Below are 23,208 nucleotides of genomic sequence, written 5' to 3'. Positions count from 1 at the left end.
TACGAGTAACTGGTAATAAGCCTAAAAATATATTACGACCATTTTGAATGATTTGTTATATTAAGGATACCGAACCCAAGGAATGGTAAACTTTTTTACCATCGAGTTTTTCGAATATTTTGGCGTAAAAATCCATTGGCACAAAGTAATTTACATATAACTTTGTGTCCATACAAATTTACCAAACTTATTATTAGCTCTATTGTGCTTTGGTATATTATAGCACTATTGCTCACCTTACCGATATTTCTTAAAGAATTTTTCCTCCTGCTTTATAGAGTTTATTTTAAGTTCTTAGAAGAACGCGGAAGAAGAAGAATTTCTTTATGAAATTAGATTCAATTTATGGAGCAAGAAGTCTAAAAGATAATGGTAACCTCCTTTCATTGAACAACAAGCTCCAGTAACGTAGATTAGATCACTTGCACCTCGGTGTGAGTAGAAAATTATAAATAAAGAAAGAAAAAATATTCATTGATATACAATTAACATAAAAATTAAGCAATAATTTTTTTTGTTGGTAGGCCTTTAGATTTTATATATCCTTAGCCGTCATGGGCATAAGCAGGATTTCGGCAAGGGGAAGCAGGCCTCAGCCTATTACACACACACACACACATACGTACACAAATATATATAGCCTATTCTGAAACGTTAGATGTAAGAAAGAAATATATATGGATGTAATTCCGTATTCTGAGAAATACCTCACCACTTTATTTCTACTTTATAAAATTCAATCATTACTTTTTAAATTTTTATTACATATAATCACAATACATTATTGAAAATGAAACGACTGAATTAAATAGTTAACAACAAGGTTTAACCAATGGCTCGCAGAATGAAAATATAAGCCAGTTTTGCACTTTTCAGCTCTGATGATTTTTTTAGACGCCACCATCTTTCTCCGTCACTACCTTCCTAATTATAGCATGCTTCTAGAAAGAAAGCATCTGTCAAATAAGTTCACTTTTTCTTTCTTCTTTTTTTTCCTGGGTCTCAAAAATCTAGGGAGAACCATGGCTCTTCCCTGCCTACGCCCATGCTAGTCACTCCGAACAGCTTCCTCCACCTCAGTCTATCTTAAACAACGGCTTTCCAGTTCATTATTCGGTTATTATGGAATACATAACGACAACTTTAAAGACAGAAGCCATTGTCTAGGATAATTTGTAGCATTATTGAATATTGTTTCAAGTAGATTACTAAATTATGCACTGATCTTTATTTTAAGATTTCTGATAATGTAAATAATCAATGCTCATTATCTAAACAGCTGTACTTTATTTAAGAAATCATCACTAAGTGATTTCACTACTCGATACAAGATTCAAGGTTAGCAAGATCTTTACACGATACAAGGCCATTACTCTAGTACAAAAATGAAAACTAATGAGGATGAAGATAGGGAAAATCATTTTGTAAGATTTCTGGCAGTAGTTTAATTAATACTCTTATGTCTTTTGTCATGTACTTGATACAAATTTAATTTATAGAGAGCTCGCAGTGTGGGCGAAGTTCTTGAAGAATGGCCCCATATGCATTATTTGTACATAGCGGAAGTCAGGGAAGTAATCTTCCGAGGTATATGGCCACCTATCAATGCAATGGATAGCTCTTTGGAGCTTTTAGAAGAATGTGTGTCAGTTAAATTCCTTAAAAAATTCTCTTAGAAAATTAAATATGTCTATGAACTGAATATCATAATTTAATTAACAGGATCTTAAGCCTCTCGAAAAATATGATTGAAAAAATATCCGGTCTTATAGGACTTAGAAATCTAAAAGTTTTGTCACTGGCGCAAAATAACATTAAATCATTGAAAGGATTGGTGAGTATTTAATTTTTAACTTAAAGAAGTTATTAAAGAATATAAGTCATATCTTACTTTGAAACCGCATGCTGAACATAGTTTGCCAAATGTGTGGCAGTACCTTTATAGTAACATATTGGCTTGTGATTGTCTCTTAGCATGAAAAGGCCATCTAGAGCCACTGCAAGCAGAAGTAGACCATAGAACTCTTATTTTGTATTTATTCATTGAAATAACACACTAATAAATAATAGAATATCAAAGGTATTAACAAGAAATTACAAATGTTAACATCAGAATTGCCCGACTCACATAAATCGTGGTTATAGTGTTGGGGCTCCGTTGCGCCAGGTCGTGCTGGAACAGCTAATGACAGCTTCTAAAAAATAATGTCAATTCCGGGACCAGCAGGTAGCATCAATATTTATGTTTTTTAACACAATCAATAATAAAAAGAAGAAAAGTAACTTATTCATATAACTACTTTTGTAACGTACTTCATAAAATCGAAAATTTTAATTTCAACAATAGAGTATTTATTGACCAAGAATTATTACTTTCACTTACTTTGCCACAATGAAATCAAAGGGAAAAAACTCAGTAAACTATATATAATACAGTTCATGTACTATATATGTACCAATTACAAATTTTATTTTTAAATGAAGGGTACGATAAAAAACAAAAAAAAAAAGCAATTTTTTCGTTTAAACCAATCAACCGGTTGGATTTAATCAACCAAACTATTAGGATTTGCAAAAAGCTGCTCTATTTGCATTAAACTCCGTAAATCATTAAAATAGTATAATAACGCTTGAATGATGAATTTTTAAAAAACCTTCTTAAGTGCCTTTAATTTTTCTTATTTGAAATAAGTAACCAACTCCCCTAGTTAGCAAGAACAACCAATGGATTAATACAAAATATTAAAATTTTGATAAATAATTAGAGAAGAAAAATAGTAATATCCAATCTAACAGGAGACACAGAGAACTCAACTCTCACATTCATATGTGCACGACTTCCTCATCTTTTGTTAAATTGTTATATTTAAGACAGGATCAAAGTATGAATTCGTTATTTTTACCTACTGAAACCCTAAAATACGAAGTTTTACAGCAAGTTAGTTGTGTGGTGTGGGCAGTTTTATTATTAATAGTATAGCAATACCTGACAATTAAAATTTTACCAATCCAAATTCATTCAATTCACTAGGTTTTGAAGTATGAAACGCCATGGTGTTGCCTAGTTCAGGAATGATATTCCCCACATGCTTAACCCAAAATGACAGACATTTGTTATAATCAGCACAAACTCCAAGTTCAGAACCTTTTCTGACAGTGAAAACCTGGGTCTGAGCAAGGACTTTTTTGAATTAGGTATCCTTCTGAAAGTGGATCAAGTACATTAATCCTGAACTAGCTATTGAGCTAGACATGAATGTTAGAATAAAAATATGGAAGACATTTCAATTCATAAGTGCTGAAAACGAATTTTATGTCCAGGAAGATGCTGGTAATACACTTGAAGTACTTATAATCGCAAGAAATTTCTTAAAAGAAACCGAAGGAATAGAAGATCTGTATAAATTAAAAGAATTAGATATATCTTATAACTACATCAATCAGCTCAATGAATTTACTAGAATAGGCTCATGCAAAGACTTGAAATCCTTAGCATTTAAAGGTAGTGTATAATTACATTAGAATTTATAATTTGGAATTTTGTTATATTTGTAAACAAAGTGGTGTTCATTAAACTGTTCAAATATTTTTTTGACATTGAAAAAGTAAAAATTCTATAATTTCTTTAATACTCATAAATTTTACAAACAAAAACTTTTTAATTAGGTTTGTAATTATTTAATTAATTAAAATTTTCAATCCTTTATGTCGGCAATCAAATTATAAGAGAAAATTAAGGTTTTCCAATACTTTTTTTTTACTCTCTGTTTCAAAAACTCAAGGGAATATTTTAGGTATTTGTTCTTGTTGACGACTCAGATTAAGTGTAAGATGAAACTTTAAGGCTTCAGATCTAAAGTATCTAAGGCCTAAAATCCTGTATTATACTTTGTTTGTTGGTTTCAATGATTACTTATGTATATATCTCTAATTTATCCATTTATAATTCCAAAATTATTAACTAAATAAAATTATTTTTTAAAAATATTAATCTTAATCAAATATTTATATTGATGTTGTGATTTAATTTTTGAATGATTTTTTTTTTTTTTTTTTCAAAATTCCCAGATTTATGGTAATTTTACAATTAATAGATTTTCATTATTTTAAAACATAATAAATTCACACTGACTACTGATGTTTAATAATGTTAACATTTTCAAAGATGTATTCAACGAATAAAATGTAGAACTAAATTTGATCATTTAAAAATGAGGTGTAGAATTCCAAAACTATTTACGAATTTTTAAAGTTTTTAATTAACTGTTTTGGTACTAGAATAATAAATAAATTAAAAAGTAATAATTTAAAAATAGATTTTATTGGTTTTGGAATTATATGGTTCAAATAGTGTTTAAATAATTAAAAAAAAAAAATATTGAATGTTATGAGGAATATCTCCTGACAGTAAAATATTCTAACCAAATATATAGTATATGTTATTATTAACAGAGAATCCATTAGCCACAAAGTATCCAGATAATATTTGGAGAGAAGAAGCATTAAAATTACTTCCTCAATTAGAAACTTTTGACTACATTAAAGTTGAAGAAAATGAAAAATACTTTAATCCACCAACTAGTAAGTAATAAAAACTTTGAATTACTTTGATAGTTTAATAAAATATTTAAAATGATCATTGAGCTATTCCAATGGCAATATGTTATAAAAAAATGCCATGTTCATAGTATACAACAATTATGAATAGAAAAATTAAATAATTGTTAGTCTGGACTTTGTATAGTTTTAGGAATGATATTATAACTATTACTGGACTCCTAAAACCTCGGCCCAGGTTTGAGACTGACTTCTATCAGAAAATTGGTTTTTGTCTATATGTGCTGTGAAGAGACTCCAGGGGTCAGAAAACCTCATCATGTGGCCCTACCGACCCCTATACATCAGGCACCTGGCCCTTTGATAGGTTGGGGAATAAAACTAGTGGTTGAGCACCAATGTTGACCACATCCTCTCGTTTTATAGCCAAGAAACAATAGAATCTTAGCAAATAATGAAATCAAGATCCTTCAAAGGATGTTGCGAAACAGATTTTTTTACTACTACTGGTCGAAGAAATGGTCTAGTAAGAAAGAGGTATAGATCATTTTTGGATACCTAGAGGTTGTTTTCCTAAAGTTATCAGACAAATGTAGTCTGGGTATAACAAGGTCAATTAATTACATTACATCTAAGACAAGTTCTAATAAATAAATGTATTCTGTTACAGGTGAATTTTTTAAAATGAAAGAAGACATACTATTTAAAAGCCCAGAATACAAAGTATATAATGATATGTTTAAAGAAGCTGAGGAAGAAATATTAAAATTAAAAAACATTGAAACTGATTATGAAGAGGTTTGTTCATCAGATACCTCACTTTCCACATAATACTATATTTTTTTCTCAGGACGAGGCATATTAAAAAAACAGAATCACTTACTAAAGAAAATGTAAATACATTTCATTCTAAAATTAACACCACTTATCAGTTTACTTCAACAGCCAAATAATTAAAGCTTAGTTATAATTAAAAGCACAGATCATAGTTTTTTCTAATTAAACATAGAACATAGTTAAATGTTTCAATAAATTAATTACTTAAATAATACTAAATATTAAAATAGACAACATCAAACAGAGATGTTAATTGATTCACAGGAATTCTTTGATTTTTTCTTGAAACTGTGAAATTAAAAAAGGAATATTTATAACTGATGCCCAAGGTTAGTGGAAGAAACAGGTTGCCTCTTACTCTCACGAGAATGGCCGAAAATATCTGTGATACCAAGTCTCTGCATTTTCCCAACATTAAGTAAATATAAAATATAACTTGATACATAATATTTTTGAACAGGGTGAAAATAACAAGATCAATCAACCCTTCCTCCCTCTTTTAGATTTGTTCCACAACCAATGGTTGAGCGAAGCAATTGGTATGATATTTTTTTTAGAAAATAATAATAAAAGTATTCATTATTTTGAAATTTGAAAATTTTGCCAGTAAGCAAGAAGTTGTAAATTGTACAAAAAAACAAAACAACAAAAAATGAGTAATTATTTTTAAATGTGAAGTCATTATCTGTCATCTGGTTTTGTTTTGTATATTGCCAATAAAAATTGAATTTGAATAAATTGGAATCATCCGATACAAAAATTATATAAATTATTTTAATGTGTATATTGTGGGTACTAGATTAAATGGAAATACTTTCAATTTATATTATCTCCCAAAAAAGTCAAATACTAATTGCTAGAACAGTTTTTTATCTTGAAAATAACATTAGACAGATGAACATAAATTGTAAAATTGTGGCTTATTGTTGGATGGCAAGTATAGATAGATACGGGCAATGAGTAGTTGGAGGAGGAGACCACTTCTACATTATATACACAAACAAAATTTCAGTGTTAACAAACTATTGGACAACCCATCACTTCCAAAAACCTAGATGACTAATGACTACATGCTACTGACTAAGTATAAAACAATTAATAGTATCAACATATGGATACAGCAAGATACTTTGTAAAGAGAAATTCCAATTTTAATAAATTTTCCAAATAAAACAAACCACTTACGTATAAGTACATAACTCTATTGGGGCATGAAAGAAAGATGCATTTATGGATTGACTTCAATTTAACCTTATTACTGATCCTTCGAAAATGAAGAGATTTTGTTTTATTTGAAAAAGTTATTCTAAAAACAATAAATGATTTTTATATGTGATTGAGATATTTTTTATCAATATAGCTTTGCTAAGTGATGTAGTACATTGAGAACATGTGAAAAGTAAAACAAAATTTTGAGAACAAAGCGAATAATCTAGTTGAGAAACTAATCATCTCAAAAGAAGACTTAAAAAACATATCATTACAGTTGAACCTCCAATGTATTGGACATCTTTAAATCTCTTATTTTAGGAACCTTTATTTTTTACTCGAAAAAAGGCTGATAGTTTTAAAGCACAGCTCCAAAATGGCAGGTGGGAGTATACTCACGTATAAATAACATTTTATTTTTTGGGTAATTAATTATACTATAATTATTAATGGTTTGATTAGGCCATAGCTGCTGACTTCCACTCGATAAAGATATAGATAAACCTCCAATGAATCCTTTTTATATGGGTAGGGGTCTATATTTTCATAAATACCAATCATTTAATGGCAACAGTTTACAATCAACAATTCTCTCATCTCATTGTGTATGAGTGAGTACACACCAGCCATGTTGGATTGGTGCTTAGAAACTAGTACCAAAAAATGTTTATTATATGATATATAATATAAATAAAAATTAAGATACATATAAACATTTAGCCTATAAAAATATTAATATTAATGAAAGTAAATGAGACAAAATTATTAACATTACATTCTCAGTACCAAAAATACATTAATCAGCAGTCTTTCAGAACTCTTCAGATCATTTTTATATTAATATTTATATTAAACATAGAAATCTTATAGATATATCTTACATTAGAAATGAGTATGATCGAATATCTTACTCAGTAGTTGGAAGTTCAACAGTTAGTAGTACCAACTCATAATGGAAAGAATATCAAAATAACTGCTTCAATCAAAATATTTCAGCAATCTCTATTTTAAAAGTTCTTTGTAATGATCAATTCTATTTATACGAATACTGGTCCCAAACCGGTGAGATTTGTTTAAGTTAATACAAACAAAGTCCTACATATTTGTTTTAAATTCTTAAACCTAAACTCATCAAAAAATTGTCATACTCTATCATATATTTATACTTGTAGGATTTCTTCCTTTTAATGCCAATTTTAACATAATATGTAACAAAATCTGTGAAGACAGTGGTCATTTTTTCCACATGGACAATCAATCCACTTTCTGTAAAACTGAGCCTTGAGATTGAATTAAAAAATCAATTAAGTATTTATAAAAAAAAATTAATCTTAAACTTTTATTCAATAAAATAACTGATTTCAGTTCTTCTTCACTTGATTTCATGACAAGGAAACAATTATAAAAAAATCACTTAGTCGATTATAACTAACTGAGCAAAGTTTATAACTACAATATCAATTTAAAACTACATATTACAAAAATTATAGAGCACTAACTAATATAATTATTGTCATAATTTTAATAATTACCTATTGTCATGTACATATTATAAAATCCATATAAATTACATAAATGCTTACATATAGTCTTGTAAAGTTAAATGAAAAAATAGTACAAAAAATGACATTTAAACAGATGTCATTTCCATAACATCATACTTGCCTCTCTTGGCACAGACTAGTGGATAAAATATAGAAATATAATAAACAAGAGCAGAACCCCCAATAACAAAAATTATCAATGAAATAATACCCCAAGCTGAAAAGATACCTCCTGAGGATGCTTTGCTTACCTTAGGTGTTCCAGCTACAAAAAAAAAAATTATAATAATAAAAAACTTCAAAAAATGTGTTATAAGAAAGAAAAACATTAATAATTTTTTTAAAAAATCAAAAAGTGGGGCAACAAATACTTGTAAACAATAATCTATCATAAATATGTCAAATTCTTTAAATTGAAAAAATAATAAAATTGATCGTTAATAAGTATACATAAAAACCTAATATTAATTAAAAAACAAAACAAACTTTAACTCGATATATTAACATCAAATCTTTCAGAAAAATTAAACTATCTCAAAATGTCTTAAATGGAAAAGAACTTGTTGCCAATTATTTTAGATTTGCATGCTCTTGTAAATACCCATTAATATTTCTACACCCCAGTAAATGTATAAAATAATTTTCAAACAACAAATAGTAAATCACAAAGTGATTTATATAGTGATATACATTAGTAAAGGTTTAAAAGTTGACTTCTACACTATTAATAAATGGCCAAATAATAAGCGAATTATTATAAACTATATATAAGCTTTTATACTATATTTAAGCTTTTAAATAGAAAACAAAAATCATTGTGTATGAATACCCAAGTAACAACTAAAATTTAAATAATTCAAATGATATGAAATGTTTATCAAGAGGCTGACTATGATCAAACTTGCAAACTGTTTCCAAAAGTACAAAAATCACTTATTCACTGAGTCTACAGATTTATTGTATAATTAATCGTTTCCAAAACAAAATCAATTAAATAAATGTTTAGAAAAATTATAAATAAATGTAAATTGATGAAAGGAAAATTACGCTTTTAAAGGTGAAAAAAAAATTAATTAATCTGACGTTGATGGACTAGAGGTGGTTCAGATTAGTTAAAAATTATTAAGCAGTGATGAAGAAAACTACGTGTTTTAAATATTAAAAAATGTATTTTTTTTTTGTTCCTTTTCTACAATCATTGTATTAACAATGAAATGTAAATTTTCCGTGCAAAAAGTTTGTATAATTTATTAGAAAATTGTTTACATAAATAAATTGATAAATAAAAAATTTCATAATTTGTAATATGAAGCAGTTTCTTTAAATATTTACAATTCTTTATAAATCTATATAACATTTAAAGAAAATAAAAAACTATTTTTAAAAACTCAGTATTTTTATTTTCAATGTAATTCTGATTCCCAGGCTCTTGCTGATTTTACTATCTCTCTATTTCCTAAGCATCTATATATCACCAGCATTAGATTCTTTAAAGTATTTTAAAGAAATTTAAAAAGCTTTCTTTGGGAAGGCATGTTAAATTTTCATATCTTTTTCATGTTCATCCCGCCAATATCATTTTTATATAATTAGATGAGAGAAGAGTTCAATCGAATTAATGTTTTGTGATAAATATTAACTCGCCAGTTTAGTGCTCCAGGAATTAGAGCCACAGAAGTCAGATTATCCGGATAGTCGGACTAGCGAGGTTCTACTGTAATTTTATTTTAATAAACTGTGTAAGAATTATCTGTTGTATAAATTTTTTTTGTCTCTGGGATATTCCCAGATTTGGATCTTAAATGTTCTTCATATTGAAACAATAACAAATAAAAATAAAATTCTTTTTAACAATCTTATTTGTTGGAATTCAGCTATGACTGACCATATGGTAAAAACATAGCTCTAGAATCCAACTAGTTACATAAATGATATTTAGCACATTATCAAATGCTATTTAAATTTTATAAGTCAAATAATTAAAAAATTATTAACTCATAACATTTTGTCTAAATACATATTCTGAAAGAGGATCTTTACTTCAACTCAACAATTTTATTTTTATCCCAAAAATAAACAAGGAGTTTTAATAAATGTAAAACTACTATTATTACAGGTTTTTAAAATAATAAAAACCGAAGGGATCTGTGAGCACATTAAACGTTTTCATAAGGTACACTCGAGGTGGCCAGGAATTAATTTAATTTATAAATCAAATTTTACTTCATCAATATATTTAACTTTGTGAATTATAGTTGATGACTTCAAAGGCCAATTAAATACAAATACAGGTCATCTTCGATAATAACACTTTCTCTAGTGTGTTTAATTCATTAAAATAGTTTATACAAACACATCTTGTGAACTTAATTTAGAACTATGTTTTTGATGAAAAACCACAATGGAATTAATATTCCACGAAGTATATTTATACATAAGTAAGATAGCAAAAGGCCACCTTATATTAAGACCTAAAATATGTTTAAACAACTCATATTATGGAATGGACAAAATACAAATTTTAACAGTTCTCAGGGAGTTAGAATTGATTTTAAGATTTTTTTTAAATAACTTAAAAATTAATGGGAAAACCTTCATTCAAATAAATGCTTATAATTAGTTAAATTTAAATATACCACTTCTGGGAAGCCTTTAAAGTTTAGATGAAATGGGTACTATTTACAAATTTATATATAATTAAGAACTAAAATCAAATTATTAGTAACAAGATACAAGTGTATTTTCACCATTGGGTCCAACAGTTTGCTTGGCATTATTTTTTGAAGAACTGGTACCACTTCCTTTGAGTGCCGCTGATTTCCCCGATTTTGCTCCAGCTGATCCAGGGATTCCAAAAACTTCAATAATTAGCGCTGTCAAACCTTCAATCAAATACAAATACATAAAACGCATATAAGAACACTTCAAATGGTTAGACATTTTATCAAAACAATCTTAATAACGTACATAAACCGAAGAGTATTGCCCGCCGATATTTCATTTTTATCACTAAAAAATCTAGTAAGAAATCTTTAAGTGTGAATGCCAAAAGTGTCAAAGCAAAATAAGTTTCTAAACCCGCACAACTAAACTACAGCATCTGCTGGGATAAATAATTGAGGGGTTACACAGGAGAATGCTAACCTGTACAACAATGTGTTTGTCATTGAGCCCTTTCAAAGACAGTTCAACTTTTTGCAGTTCATAAATGACAGTGTTTTTCGTCTTATTGTTTCTGCGAGGTGGTATCTTCACCATATCAACTTTTGAACAGTGTCTTGTGTTATCGTGATCAGTGTAAACTTTGGAATTCCTAATATTGTATAAGTTCTTTATCTAAGAAGACAACGTTTCCAATGTGGTCTATTGTTTGAGAAATGTTAAGGCTGTTATTTATCAGAAGAAAGCTTTAAACTAGAGAATTGATTAACGGAATAGTGTTTTTGTTTTACAAGTATAATGGTAAATTCAATTTAAATTACCTTTTTTCATTAATATTTTGAAAATGGTTGCCTCCTAAAAAGTTTTATTTAAATTTAATTGGATTTAGATTTAATGAGTTTAAGGTCAAATGATTTAATGTGATTGTTGTTTTTCTTTCCAGTCATTTGAACAGGACGAGGATGATCAGTATGGACAAAGTTATGAAGACCAAAAAGAATTTACTTACAATAGATTTGAACAAGATGCAGAAGGAGTTGAAAATAATAATATTGATCATAAGCCAAGAATTATTTTAATGGGACTTAGGAGGTTAGATCATGTTCTGATAAATTGTGCTTGGTTCTGTGCTAATATTAATTTTGTTTTTATTACTATCTTCTAGGAGTGGAAAATCGTCAATTGAAAAGGTTGTTTTTCAGAAAATGTCACCAAATGAGACATTATTTCTTGAGTGTACGAACAAAATTGTTAAAGAAGAGATATCAAATTCTTCTTTTGTTCAATTCCAAATATGGGATCTACCAGGTCAGATGGATTTGTTAGACTCAAATCTTGATTTAGAAATTATTTTCGGTGGTTGCGGAGCGTTAGTCTTTGTCATCGATGCTCAGGTAAAATTATTACGGAGTATAATTTTTTAAATCCTTTAATCTTGATTGTTACAAATGGTTTGTGTTTTAGGATGACTATATGGATGCCTTAAATAAACTTAATGTAACTGTTACCAAAGCTTATAAAGTAAATCCTAATATTAAATTTGAAACTTTTATCCACAAAGTTGATGGCCTGACAGAAGATAATAAGATGGAAACTCAGCGAGATATACATCAGCGAGCAAATGATGACTTATCTGATGCAGGTATCTGATTAATTTCTGTCAAATTAAGCTATGTTAATAAGTAATTTTCTGTATTTGGAAACATTATAACCTTTCTTTTCTTTAGGATTCCATAATATTAATCTTAGCTTTCACCTCACTTCTATATATGATCATAGCATTTTTGAAGCATTTAGTAAAGTAGTACAAAAGTTAATACCACAGTTACCTACCCTAGAAAATTTGCTGAACATTTTAATTTCTGTAAGTATCATCATATATTATTTGTCATTAATCATGTGAAATATTTTTATATTAACTCAACTATTTTCTCTATTTTTATAGAACTCTGGCATTGAAAAAGCATTTTTATTTGACGTTGTTTCTAAGATCTACGTAGCAACAGACAGTTCTCCTGTTGATATGCAAAGTTATGAACTCTGCTGTGATATGATTGATGTTGTGATTGATGTCTCTGGTCTTTATGGGTATTTAATTTTTTAAATATTATTTATCTCCCTTAAGACTTACTAAGATTTGATTATCTAAAACCAACCGTTTAGTTAAGTCTTCTGTTGATTGATTTGAAAAAATTGTTACATAATACTAACATAATGGTTTTATATAATATTAATTGTTTTCAGTTAATCATAGATTATGATTTATACAGTTAATTTTATTACTCAAAAAATAAAAAAGGGTCTATGACAAAAAAAAAATATATAACTAAATCTATAGAAGTAGTTATTTATTTTCAAGGTTTACTCTTAGAATCATTGTATTGTGATTTGATCCTTATCAAAGGTATAATCCACATTTTGATCACTCATAGCTTAATTTTTTTTTTAGGATGCAAGAAGAGAATGAAAATGGAGCATTTGATCATCAAAGTTCAAGTTTGATAAAGCTTAATAATGGAACAGTTCTTTACCTCAGAGAAGTCAGTAAATTTCTTGCACTTGTGTGTATTCTCAGGGAAGATAACTTCGATAAACAAGGTATCTCATTTCCCTTATTTGAAATATAAACATGAAAATATTAGTTAATTATACAAGCTATCCCAGCATAAGCATATAATAGCAAACCCTTCCTTCCTTAATATCAACAATTTCTGGAATTTAGATTTGATTTTCACTACATTGTTACTTGTGATCTATTTTTGAAAGAATTGTTCATTTTTTATCTTCTTCAGCTCACAGAACTTAAAAATTTTCAATCGAATGGGATAATTTTATGTAAGTATTCTGATTGCAATTGAAATTTTAAGACAAATTAATATGAGGTATGTTCTTGGTCTGATGCATACTGAAGAAGTAAATTGCCTAAAATCTCAATTAATTATTTTTACACAATTTACATACAAAACGTGCTGATGAAAATGAAACAAAATCATTACAAAATTCAATTTTCCACAAGGATCCATCATGATAATTGAGGTATCGCCTTCACAGCCATTTTAATTTCATTGATCTAAGGAAATTCAAATTATGATGTCAAATTCTAATGGGAAATTGAATTATGATTTTGTTCTTAGGATTTGTTCGATTTTCCTTCCTATTTGAACTAACCACTAGGAATTTTAAGGTTGGGTGAGCAGGAGAAGGTTAGAAAACAATAGCCTCAAAAGGTTGACCACATGTCACTGTTTATGATACAGTGACAGTCAAATCAAAATTGAAAAGGTTAGGACCATTTACAGAGGTTTCGGTCCTGTTAAGGTTATATCCTGTAAACGAGTTACGGAGAAGCAAAAAGAATATTTTAACTATTAACTTTTTAATGAAGCCAACATTGTCAATTATTAAACACTAGGAAGATTGAGCTAGAAAAAAAACATTTTTTCTTTTAAGTTAATTATTGAATCTTTTCATAGTTTATAGTTATCTATTTTTCACTTCTAATACAAGTGTGTATATTATTTTAAACAAACTAAATTAAAGGTACTTTAGAGGAAGCCATTTTGAAAAATCGGCATCTATGTTCTGTCAGACTATTTCAATGAGGATAAGACCTATTTGATATTAAAGAACATTTAGTTGTACATTGATGTACCCAGTTTAATCAAAATCACTTGAGCCGTTTTTGAGAAAATAAAAAAATATATTAAATCAATTTTTTAAAGTGGTGCTTCCGGTTGGTTGATTTTAACAAAAAAGTATCTGTCACACTCCAGGTATATATCCGCCTAAAATATGTAATTTCAGTTTCATATAACATTTCATTTTTGAGGTAGTCTGTTCACTCATCGACCATTACGCAAGACTTGATTATTTCGTCTCAAAATTTGTATTTCTGCTGGAAACTCAAATTTGAAATTTCACATGAAAGTAATACTTTCTCTTACTATATTGTTATTTTTTTTTAATGTTATTTATCTTATGGTTACGAGGTTTCCATTACAGATTGACTGTTTATATCATATTTTTATTTATTATTATATTAATGGTTACTATGGTAAACTTGACATTAATTATAACAATCCTTCTGTCTTAACAATCCTGTATTTTACAAGAACTATTTATAAATCACCAATAATTCTTAACTTAGGCCTATGAAATAAACAGTAACTTTTTATATACAAGAAATATACATTATCTTCTATCATCATAATAACAATGTTTTCTCCATATTACTAATATTAATCAACTTTCTTATAATTCTCTCAATATTCACCTTTAATTGTTCCATTTCCTTGTGTCTGTTCTGTTCATGGTAACAGTTAATGCTTTTTATTTGACAAGAAATATAAAATATCACTGACAATAAATATATAGATAAGTGAAAGTAAGAATATTTATTTATATTTATGAAATATCTGACCTGTTTTAGAATAGATTGACACTTTTATAATTTTGAATTATGAAAATGGAAATAAATAAGCTTATATTTATGCTCATCTTACATTAACATTTCTAATTTATTAACTTTAGATTTAATTAAAATGGCTTTTAGTTTGCTAATTTAATATATTTATTAATTAATTGTTTGAGAGTAGTTTATATTAATAATAACAACTGCAAATGATCCAATTTACTCTCAATAGTTTATTGTAATCCTCCAACGTTTCGGCCACGAGGCCATAATCTAGGATAGGAGGTAGCCTAAACATTTTTTTCACATTATTACCATATTACTAATTATTACATTCATACCATGTATATTATACATATATTATATTACATTCATACCATATTACTTATTATTACATTCACATTATTACCATGGATCTCCGAGCTCCTTCAATTCAAATCCTCTATTCATTCCCGGTCTTCAGATTTATACACAAGGGCCCACTAAACCACTGCTTTCGATAAATCATTCATTATCCGATCCTCATCCCTGTGGAACTCCATCCCTTCCAATATCCGTCGCTCCAATACCCTCCCTACCTTTAAATCCTGCCTGTTCAATCATTTGTTATCTATCCAGACCCCATAAAATTGTAAATAAATATGTATATAAACTATTATATCATTGTTAACCATTTTTACATCAGTTTTTCTTTTTATTTATTTATTTGTTTTATTGTCCAACTGATTAAAGTGAGAAAGTAACTTATAATTATTTTTTATAATGACTATTTATATTTCATTTTAATTTTGTTTAAGTATCTCTGAGGCTCCTCAGCCCTCATCTGTCTATTTCTCTGTATTATTCTAAAGGTATTCGTCCCAGAATAAATAAAGTATTATTATTATTATTATTACTATTGATACCAATATTTTTGAATATACTTCAATTATTGACTAGTCACAATTCATTTAAAAAATGTTTTTCATTTCATTGTCATATATCATAAAAAAAAAAATTGTTTTCCTTTTTTACTAAACACATCAACATAGTAAAGAGAAAAAAAATTAAGAATAGGTTTTGTATAAAGATTGTATGTTTTGTAAGTGAATTATGACTAGTACAGATTGAAGTATGTTCAAAAATATTGTTATTATGTGAGGAAGTGATATGGTAATAATATGAAAACAATTTTTAGGTTCTCTCCTTGACAATGGCCAAAGGGCCAAAACATTGGGGAATTATAAATGGTTGAGAGTAAATTGGATCATTTGTCATTGGTATTATTATTAAAATAGCTTTAATTTAATAACCTCCTGCTTCATAAGAAGGTTAATCTGTAACATTGATATCCTTTAAAACTTAACCTAATCTTTTTCAGAATCTTTTTTTTTATTCTTGATTTTTTTCTTTCTCTTACTGCTTATAATCAGCTGGTTTTATCCTCATTAAAATAGTCTGGTAAGGCTTAAATGCCATGTTTTCAAAATAACTTCTTATAAAGTACCCTGTCATCTCTAAGAAGTGCAGCTATCTTGCAGTTCCAGGCACCAAGGATGCTTGCCCTCGTTGTTGGTAGTAATAAATAGGAATGAATATTTTTTTAAGTAAAGAAGAAAATAAATGTTTTCACGATTGTCAGTTTTTACTTATTTTATTTTTCCAATACACTATATATTGCCATTGTGAATAATAGAGACATTTCTGTAAGATTATTTAGTTTAATGTATTATTTTTTCTCATCTTTATCTGTTCCTTAGCAGATTATCTTCTTATTTGGTTTTAGACACTTTTATAAAAAAAAAAACCTCAGGCATTTGAGATGAGGCATTATCTATTGCTTTGTGAAACTTGGCATGCTGCTTAAAGAAGTTTAAAAGGAGAAGCAAATTTTGTATTAGTTAGCAATCGGTCCCTCTTTTTTTTTCTCTTCTCTTCCATAACACCATTATTCATCCATAGATTTTCCTTCAATATTTTAGAATGTTTGCTGAAGAGATCATAAGTATTTTATCTTACTTTTTGTTGTTAACCCTGGATCTTATCTAATTTCTTTTTAACTCATGCTATTTAATTAATAGTAATAAACTAAACAAATGTAAAGAATGTATTCTGATAATGTTGAAAGAAGTACTGCAGAACAATAAATGCCTGCTGACTTACACTTGTCTATGTAGCCTTACAAGAAACTCCTACTAACCAAGTTTCAGGTCTTCATTACCCTCCTGTGCTCCAATGTATTTGGAAACACTGATTTTTTTCACAATTTTTTTTTATAGCACTGTTTGTCAGAAAAATTGCTAAGTGTTGCCTTAAAGGATGATAATCTCTGAACTACCCATAGGGATTTTTGTATCACATTGGCTCTTATATTAGAACACAGTATTTAGTTTCATTTTCTGGGGAAAAAATGAAGGGAAATTTGAGGAAAACTAATGGAACCTTTGTATGGAATTGAGCTGGACAAACCTTTTAGTCCATTTCTCATTGACTGCTTTTCCAATGCACAAGTCATAGTCAAACATACAAGGAAGTTGGCACAACCAATGTTTCACTTTTCTTCCACATCAAGCACTACTTCAAAAAATTTGAGTGTAGTTATTAAGGCTAGAATAAAGAAGCCCAATAAATTCACGGAGAATGGGGTCCATGGCACTAGAGATCTGAAACTTAGTACAATAGGAGTTTCTTGTTAGGGAAGTTTATCACACGGGAGCACGTTTTACCTATCTTATCCATACAGCCTTTATTATTTTACATATGAGGGTTCATTGAGTTAATTTGATTAAATGCCTTTTTTTCCCTACAGGTGTCATAGACTACAATTTCCTCTGTTTTCGAGAGGCGATACAACAAGTATTTGAAGTTAGAAATAAATTGTGTAATAGTGCAAATGGATCATTGTGATTAGCGAATAATTTGTTATAGAGCAATCTTATGTTTTTTACTTGTGATTCAGGTTCATCTGTTTTTGCATGACTGACAGATGTTGATCATAATAGTCAAAAATAGCACAAAATGTATGACAGTGGCATGTTGTTCAATTGAATCTCAAATGCCACAGCCCTATGAATCTAAACATTAATGATATATTTTGTATTTTGACAATATTTAATCTATAGAGCAATGAAATTTCTTAACGTCTATTATGTATTTGTTATTATTTATTTATTTATTTATATAGCTTGTTTATATAATTACTATGATAGATAAATTATGAAGTTTTGCGGCACCATGTAATTTTAATTGTATTCTTTGTAATTTATCAAATTTTATCTAGTTATTTATAAATTATATATAAATCAACATTCTCTAGTTAATTGTTATATTTGTATATAGAAGTATATACATACCTTATGTTATGTACATAAGAAAGAAAATTAATATATATTAATAAATACTCATAATCCTGTATTATTTATTTGATGAGCAGCCATTAATTTTTTATGAAAATGTTGGCATAAAAAATAATATATTTTCCACTGATGTTACAAATCTTTGTAGTTTTTTTTATATCCTGCTATCTTTTTTTTTAGAATATTTCATCCTTAGATGTCATTTAATATTCCTAATTACTAGCCAACCTGTACTCTTTGAAATACTGTTAGCATTTATATTCCTGGGAATAGTCCAGGGCTGGGCAGAACCTGAGATGGTCTGCATACGTTGGTATGATAAGCACACAGTTAATGTTCTGGAGTTGATAATACCTCTATCTGATAAAGAAGTGCAGTGAGGTAATTATGCTCTGTCTTCATCCTAAAGGTGATCACATTAAATGCTCTCAAGAGATCCTCATGTGAATAGGATCATAGGTCACAAGGCTCTCCTACTTCCTTCCAGTTTATTCCAGGCTCTGTTTGTTATGTTGTTTAAAAGGTGAAGAAAGATTTAATATCTGATAAATTTATTCTCTGTTTTACCGGTTAGTTAACCAGCCTTATTGCTATAGCTAGGGATCCATTGAAACTAGAGGTCCCAGCCTCGATAATGAAGTTTATTTAATATCCTCTTGCAGTCTGAGTTGCGGGATAATTTCTGAATGGCAGACTGTAAGAGTCAACAACAATCCAAAATCATATGACTTTGGATGATGGGTACATATTCTCAAGTTCTTCAGCAGCTGGTTGTATTATATCTGTCTGCACATCATAGCTGCTGAGGGATACACCTGCAGGTAGTTGTCCTTGAAATCTGCTAGAGCAGTACCTGGTATGGATAAGTGGTCCGTGTAGATATGAAGCCATTCATGTTCCAGAAAATTTTCATGAATTGTTATAAGAGCATATTGTCTCAGTTCTGGTTCTAATAAAAACTTTTGGTAGCTTGTGGAAAATGTTTGTATATTTAGATAAGAGGTTGGATGCAAAATGCATACTTATTAATATCATGCAAAACCTTCTTGCAGTTTTGTAATAACAGATTCTAGAAGAATTGACTATCCTAGTACTTAGTGTTAAAAAAAAGAAAATGTATTTACAATTTTTATTTCAAAAATATATATATTTTTTTTTGTCATCTCATACTATGGTTCTTCCACGACTTCATGACAGATACAGTACAACTTGCTTCACAAGGGCCAGGATTTCGAAGAAGAAAATCTTTTTGTTACAAAACGTAATAAAAGCAAACATTTCAGTTATTGGAAACAAAAATTACTTGGGTTTACTCGAATTCCAACTTTGGTCTTGAAGAGGAACCTTTACCAAAACCATTTGCCCTCAGGGATGCACCAAGGCTTTTGAATCTCAATGGAATTATTAATCGACTGTCTTCTATAAGTAGTTTCATAAAGTAGAATACATTTCCCACCAAATACTAGAGAGAAAAAAATTACTTGATAAAACATTAATTTTTTTAATTATATGTTGTAAAATATTCATTAATTGAGAACAACATGGCAACTGATCAAATATTCATTAATTGAGAACAACATGGCAACTGATCAAATATTCATTAATTGAGAACAACATGGCAACTGATCAAATATTCATTAATTGAGAAACTAATTAATAATGTTATTTTTTTTCAAATATATTAGTTCTTACATGTTACAACTTAAAAGTATTTTCATGATCAACAAATGTAAAATTAAAGTAGTTTTGTTTCTTATTGTAAATTAGTTGCCAACACCCTATGTTATGTATAAAAGAATGGATCATTTTAATAAAATTACACCAGTTACCTGTAAAAAAAAAATTGTTCTCCCAACTTTATGTGGAAGATATATATGCCATTAGTCTATTAAAGAGTTTTTTCTTGTATTGTATTCTAATCCAGCGTATTGCTTGTGCATGTGGTTTCAGGAAGCTAAAATTTATAGACATTTATTAAAGCATTGTCGTGCCAAGATTCCTCACCCCTTCTTTATATGTTTACTTTTACACTTACCTATGTTTCATAATTATTTGAAATCAGTGATGGATACTTTGCAATTATACTTCCGTGGACTGTGCTAATCACGAAAAAGTATTTTTCACACTAGCCTTATAAGAGGTGATGGATGAATTTTGCAGAAATAATAAAAAAATAATTTAACATCTATGTTGCAATAGACAGTAGATTGAGAACAGCTTTTATTCCAAGACCAAGGCTAGGGCACCATATTCATTTTTGAGGATTTTGTATTTGTCTCCTGCTTCTACACAATGTTTAGACTGGTACAAATACTCTTCAGGTAAAGCCAAGCACCATATTAAGTACTAATAAAAGGCACTTTTGGCCATTAACACAGAAATGCAACATTTATTTTGGACAAGCCAAAAGAACTCATAAATATGTTATATATGGGAATTTATAAAAAGTTACATCATTTTTAAAAAATTACAGAATACTCAAACTTCGTAGTACTCGGATGAAAAAATATTTTTCTCACCAATATTTAGAAAAATAAAATAAAACAACTAGTTTTGTTTGGGTTTAGAAAATAATGTTGTGTTACCGAAGTTGCAGACAGAAATGGTTTAAACTTGTTTTTTTTTCTGAGATTGTGAGCAAAATCTTAAATTTAGTTTAACTTAAAAAAAATTTAAATTGTAGGAAGATAGTCCGGGTGGCAGTCAAGAAGGTATAAAAATAGTAAAAGAAAACTATTTATTGTTCACCTATTTACTATTTTGATACTTTTATTGACCACCACTCGGACCAATCTACTTCAAAAGGTCAACTATGTTCTTCCAAAAAAATTTAAATACTTGTTTACTAGAAGTTACATGGCTAAAAAAAGGTTGGGCTTCACCTAAACATGTAATGACATTCGTTTAGTTTGGACATAGGATCAATAAAGAAATAAATCATTTAATATAAAAATATTTATTTACTATAATTGGCAGGGATTTTCTAGGAAGGAAGTGAAATTAAAACAATCCAAAGCCCTTTTCAGGAATGATAACCAAAAAAACATGCAGTTTGGTATGACTGAATTTTGTTAAAAAGTTTTTTTTTTTTTTTTCTAAGATACAATATACGTAGTTAGGAAAAGGATTACATATTTATTGGACATGGAATCAAAATCAACTGATATTAAATTCAAATCATGGTTTCCAAGAAATATTGTGAAAGCCTTGTAATGATCTTTTTAGATTTCCATTATCAGCCCATGGAGAATTATGATAATTATCATCATCATCTCGATCTAATTTCTTTAAATCTTCTTGACGCTTATACGCATAATACATCATAGCTTTTCTTTCTTCCTCAGAGCAGCCAGGTTCTGTAACTGGCTGATCATCAACAGACTTGGACAGTTTCACAGTCACTTTAGTTTTTTCATTAGTACCAACATAGTCTTTTAGTATTTTACCTCTAAACATCTGTTTATTGAAACACCATAAACAAGCACGGGAGCTATCAATAACTTCCTTTGCAGCTTGGGTTGCAGTTAAATCTTCATTATTTTCTAACTCTTTACGAATGACATCATGAGGAGGCAAATTCATCGGGTACACAATCAAAACCACACCTCTTATAATATCTAGAGCTTCTTGAACTGTTTTTATGTTTAAACATTTGTTTACCTCGACTAGTTTTTTAGAAACCATTATTCTCACTTCTTCAACAGCTTGCTTTAGAACTTTCTCCATATGTTCATTTGGTTTTTTACCATTCCTTCTCCCGACTGGATCTTTGTTGTACGAATACCCACCATTTGGAATACAAATCTCACCCCATTCATCTTTTAAGCCAAGTTTCTCAACTTCTGATTCATAAACATCCAATATCTCAGGTGGAAATAATGTACCATGTTTGGCCAATTCTTCAGTTTCATAACAAATTCTATTTATTTTTAAAATTCCATTGTAAATTGCACAAACTTCTTCTATAATCTTGTCTATACTACAATTAACACTAGTTTCATACAAAAACTGGCTTTCTTTGTTATGCTTAACATGTAATAACACCATTTCAAAAATAACTGACTAAAAATTAATAAATTTGTATTGATCAAACTACAGTTTCCATAGATACGAAATTTTTCATTAATTTTTATTTTTACAAGTAATGCTCATAATATGGATTAAATATAAATTTATAATCTTATAATAAGTATGATATATCAGAGCAGTAAGAGTCAATATCTTATTGTTTTCAACTATTTATTAAAATAACCACAACAAGTCTTCAAAACCTCCGCAAATGTAATCTTCAAATTATGGGGGCAAAAATACGCATTTCAAACTTTGGTTTCAAAAACTATTTAAAGAGAGCAGCACAAATGCAGAAAAACAGTTCTAATTTATGCCTTGAGATGCCAGAACCATCCAAAAAGAGGTTTCAGATGTGAAATTACAGCTAGACAATTTTAAAACTCTCATAATTATAACGAGAAATTTGATTTTGTACTATGACTTAGTTTTATAAACTGAAAAAAGATGGCAGCACAAATCAAGCAAAGTACAGAATAATAGTTCTAATTTACACCACAAGAGGCCAGCACCAACCAGGCAGGAATCCTTAACGTAATATTTCAGCTCGAAAAAAATTATTTTATAACAGGAGATTAGAAGTTTA

At 28.6% G+C, this 23,208-nt stretch overlaps 3 protein-coding genes and 1 pseudogene across 3 annotated transcripts; 2 read left to right on the top strand and 2 right to left on the bottom strand.

Moving 5' to 3' along the window:
* Positions 1–1,265: 1,265 nt before the first annotated feature.
* On the top strand, positions 1,266–6,336 carry LOC106686984 (dynein axonemal light chain 1). The gene is made up of 6 exons (XM_014430605.3): positions 1,266–1,424; positions 1,500–1,645; positions 1,723–1,834; positions 3,322–3,502; positions 4,453–4,581; positions 5,228–6,336. The coding sequence occupies exons 1-6, from the start codon at positions 1,386–1,388 to the stop codon at positions 5,386–5,388; spliced, it is 768 nt and encodes a 255-aa protein (XP_014286091.1). The 5' UTR covers positions 1,266–1,385; the 3' UTR covers positions 5,389–6,336.
* Positions 6,337–6,774: 438 nt separating this feature from the next.
* On the bottom strand, positions 6,775–11,254 carry LOC106686985 (uncharacterized). The gene is made up of 3 exons (XM_014430607.2): positions 11,115–11,254; positions 10,895–11,029; positions 6,775–8,412 (listed from the first exon to the last, which is right to left on the bottom strand). The coding sequence occupies exons 1-3, from the start codon at positions 11,146–11,148 to the stop codon at positions 8,234–8,236; spliced, it is 348 nt and encodes a 115-aa protein (XP_014286093.1). The 5' UTR covers positions 11,149–11,254; the 3' UTR covers positions 6,775–8,233.
* On the top strand, positions 11,021–18,656 carry RagC-D (Ras-related GTP binding C/D). Its single transcript, XM_014430604.3, has 8 exons — positions 11,021–11,609; positions 11,752–11,900; positions 11,974–12,202; positions 12,273–12,450; positions 12,536–12,672; positions 12,754–12,896; positions 13,258–13,406; positions 18,008–18,656. Exons 1-8 carry the CDS (start codon positions 11,607–11,609, stop codon positions 18,103–18,105), a joined length of 1,086 nt encoding a protein of 361 aa, XP_014286090.1. The 5' UTR covers positions 11,021–11,606; the 3' UTR covers positions 18,106–18,656.
* Positions 18,657–21,493: 2,837 nt separating this feature from the next.
* Positions 21,494–22,846, bottom strand: LOC106686978 (cilia- and flagella-associated protein 298 pseudogene; annotated as a pseudogene).
* Positions 22,847–23,208: the final 362 nt, after the last annotated feature.

The sequence above is a fragment of the Halyomorpha halys genome, unplaced genomic scaffold, assembly GCF_000696795.3.
Source record: "Halyomorpha halys isolate HHAL.00 unplaced genomic scaffold, Hhal_1.1 Scaffold901.1, whole genome shotgun sequence".
Lineage (NCBI taxonomy): Eukaryota > Metazoa > Arthropoda > Insecta > Hemiptera > Pentatomidae > Halyomorpha > Halyomorpha halys.
The sequence above is the reverse complement of the archived record's forward strand: the minus strand, read 5'-3'. Positions and strand labels throughout refer to the sequence as shown.

Bases quoted from the DNA above. Each gene is read 5' to 3' on its own strand.
- RagC-D (XM_014430604.3), top strand. The intron at 11,901-11,973 runs GTTAGATCATGT...ACTATCTTCTAG, and splicing joins ATTTTAATGGGACTTAGGAG to GAGTGGAAAATCGTCAATTG. The intron at 12,451-12,535 runs GTATCTGATTAA...TCTTTTCTTTAG, and splicing joins TGATGACTTATCTGATGCAG to GATTCCATAATATTAATCTT.
- LOC106686984 (XM_014430605.3), top strand. From the start codon at position 1,386: ATGAAAACTAATGAGGATGAAGATAGGGAAAATCATTTT. The intron at 1,835-3,321 runs GTGAGTATTTAA...TTTTATGTCCAG, and splicing joins TTAAATCATTGAAAGGATTG to GAAGATGCTGGTAATACACT. The intron at 3,503-4,452 runs GTAGTGTATAAT...TATTATTAACAG, and splicing joins GAAATCCTTAGCATTTAAAG to AGAATCCATTAGCCACAAAG.
- LOC106686985 (XM_014430607.2), bottom strand. From the start codon at position 11,148: ATGAAATATCGGCGGGCAATACTCTTCGGTTTAT. The intron at 11,030-11,114 runs GTACGTTATTAA...ATTTGATTGAAG, and splicing joins GGCAATACTCTTCGGTTTAT to GTTTGACAGCGCTAATTATT. The intron at 8,413-10,894 runs GTGAAAATACAC...TTTTTTTTGTAG, and splicing joins GCAAACTGTTGGACCCAATG to CTGGAACACCTAAGGTAAGC.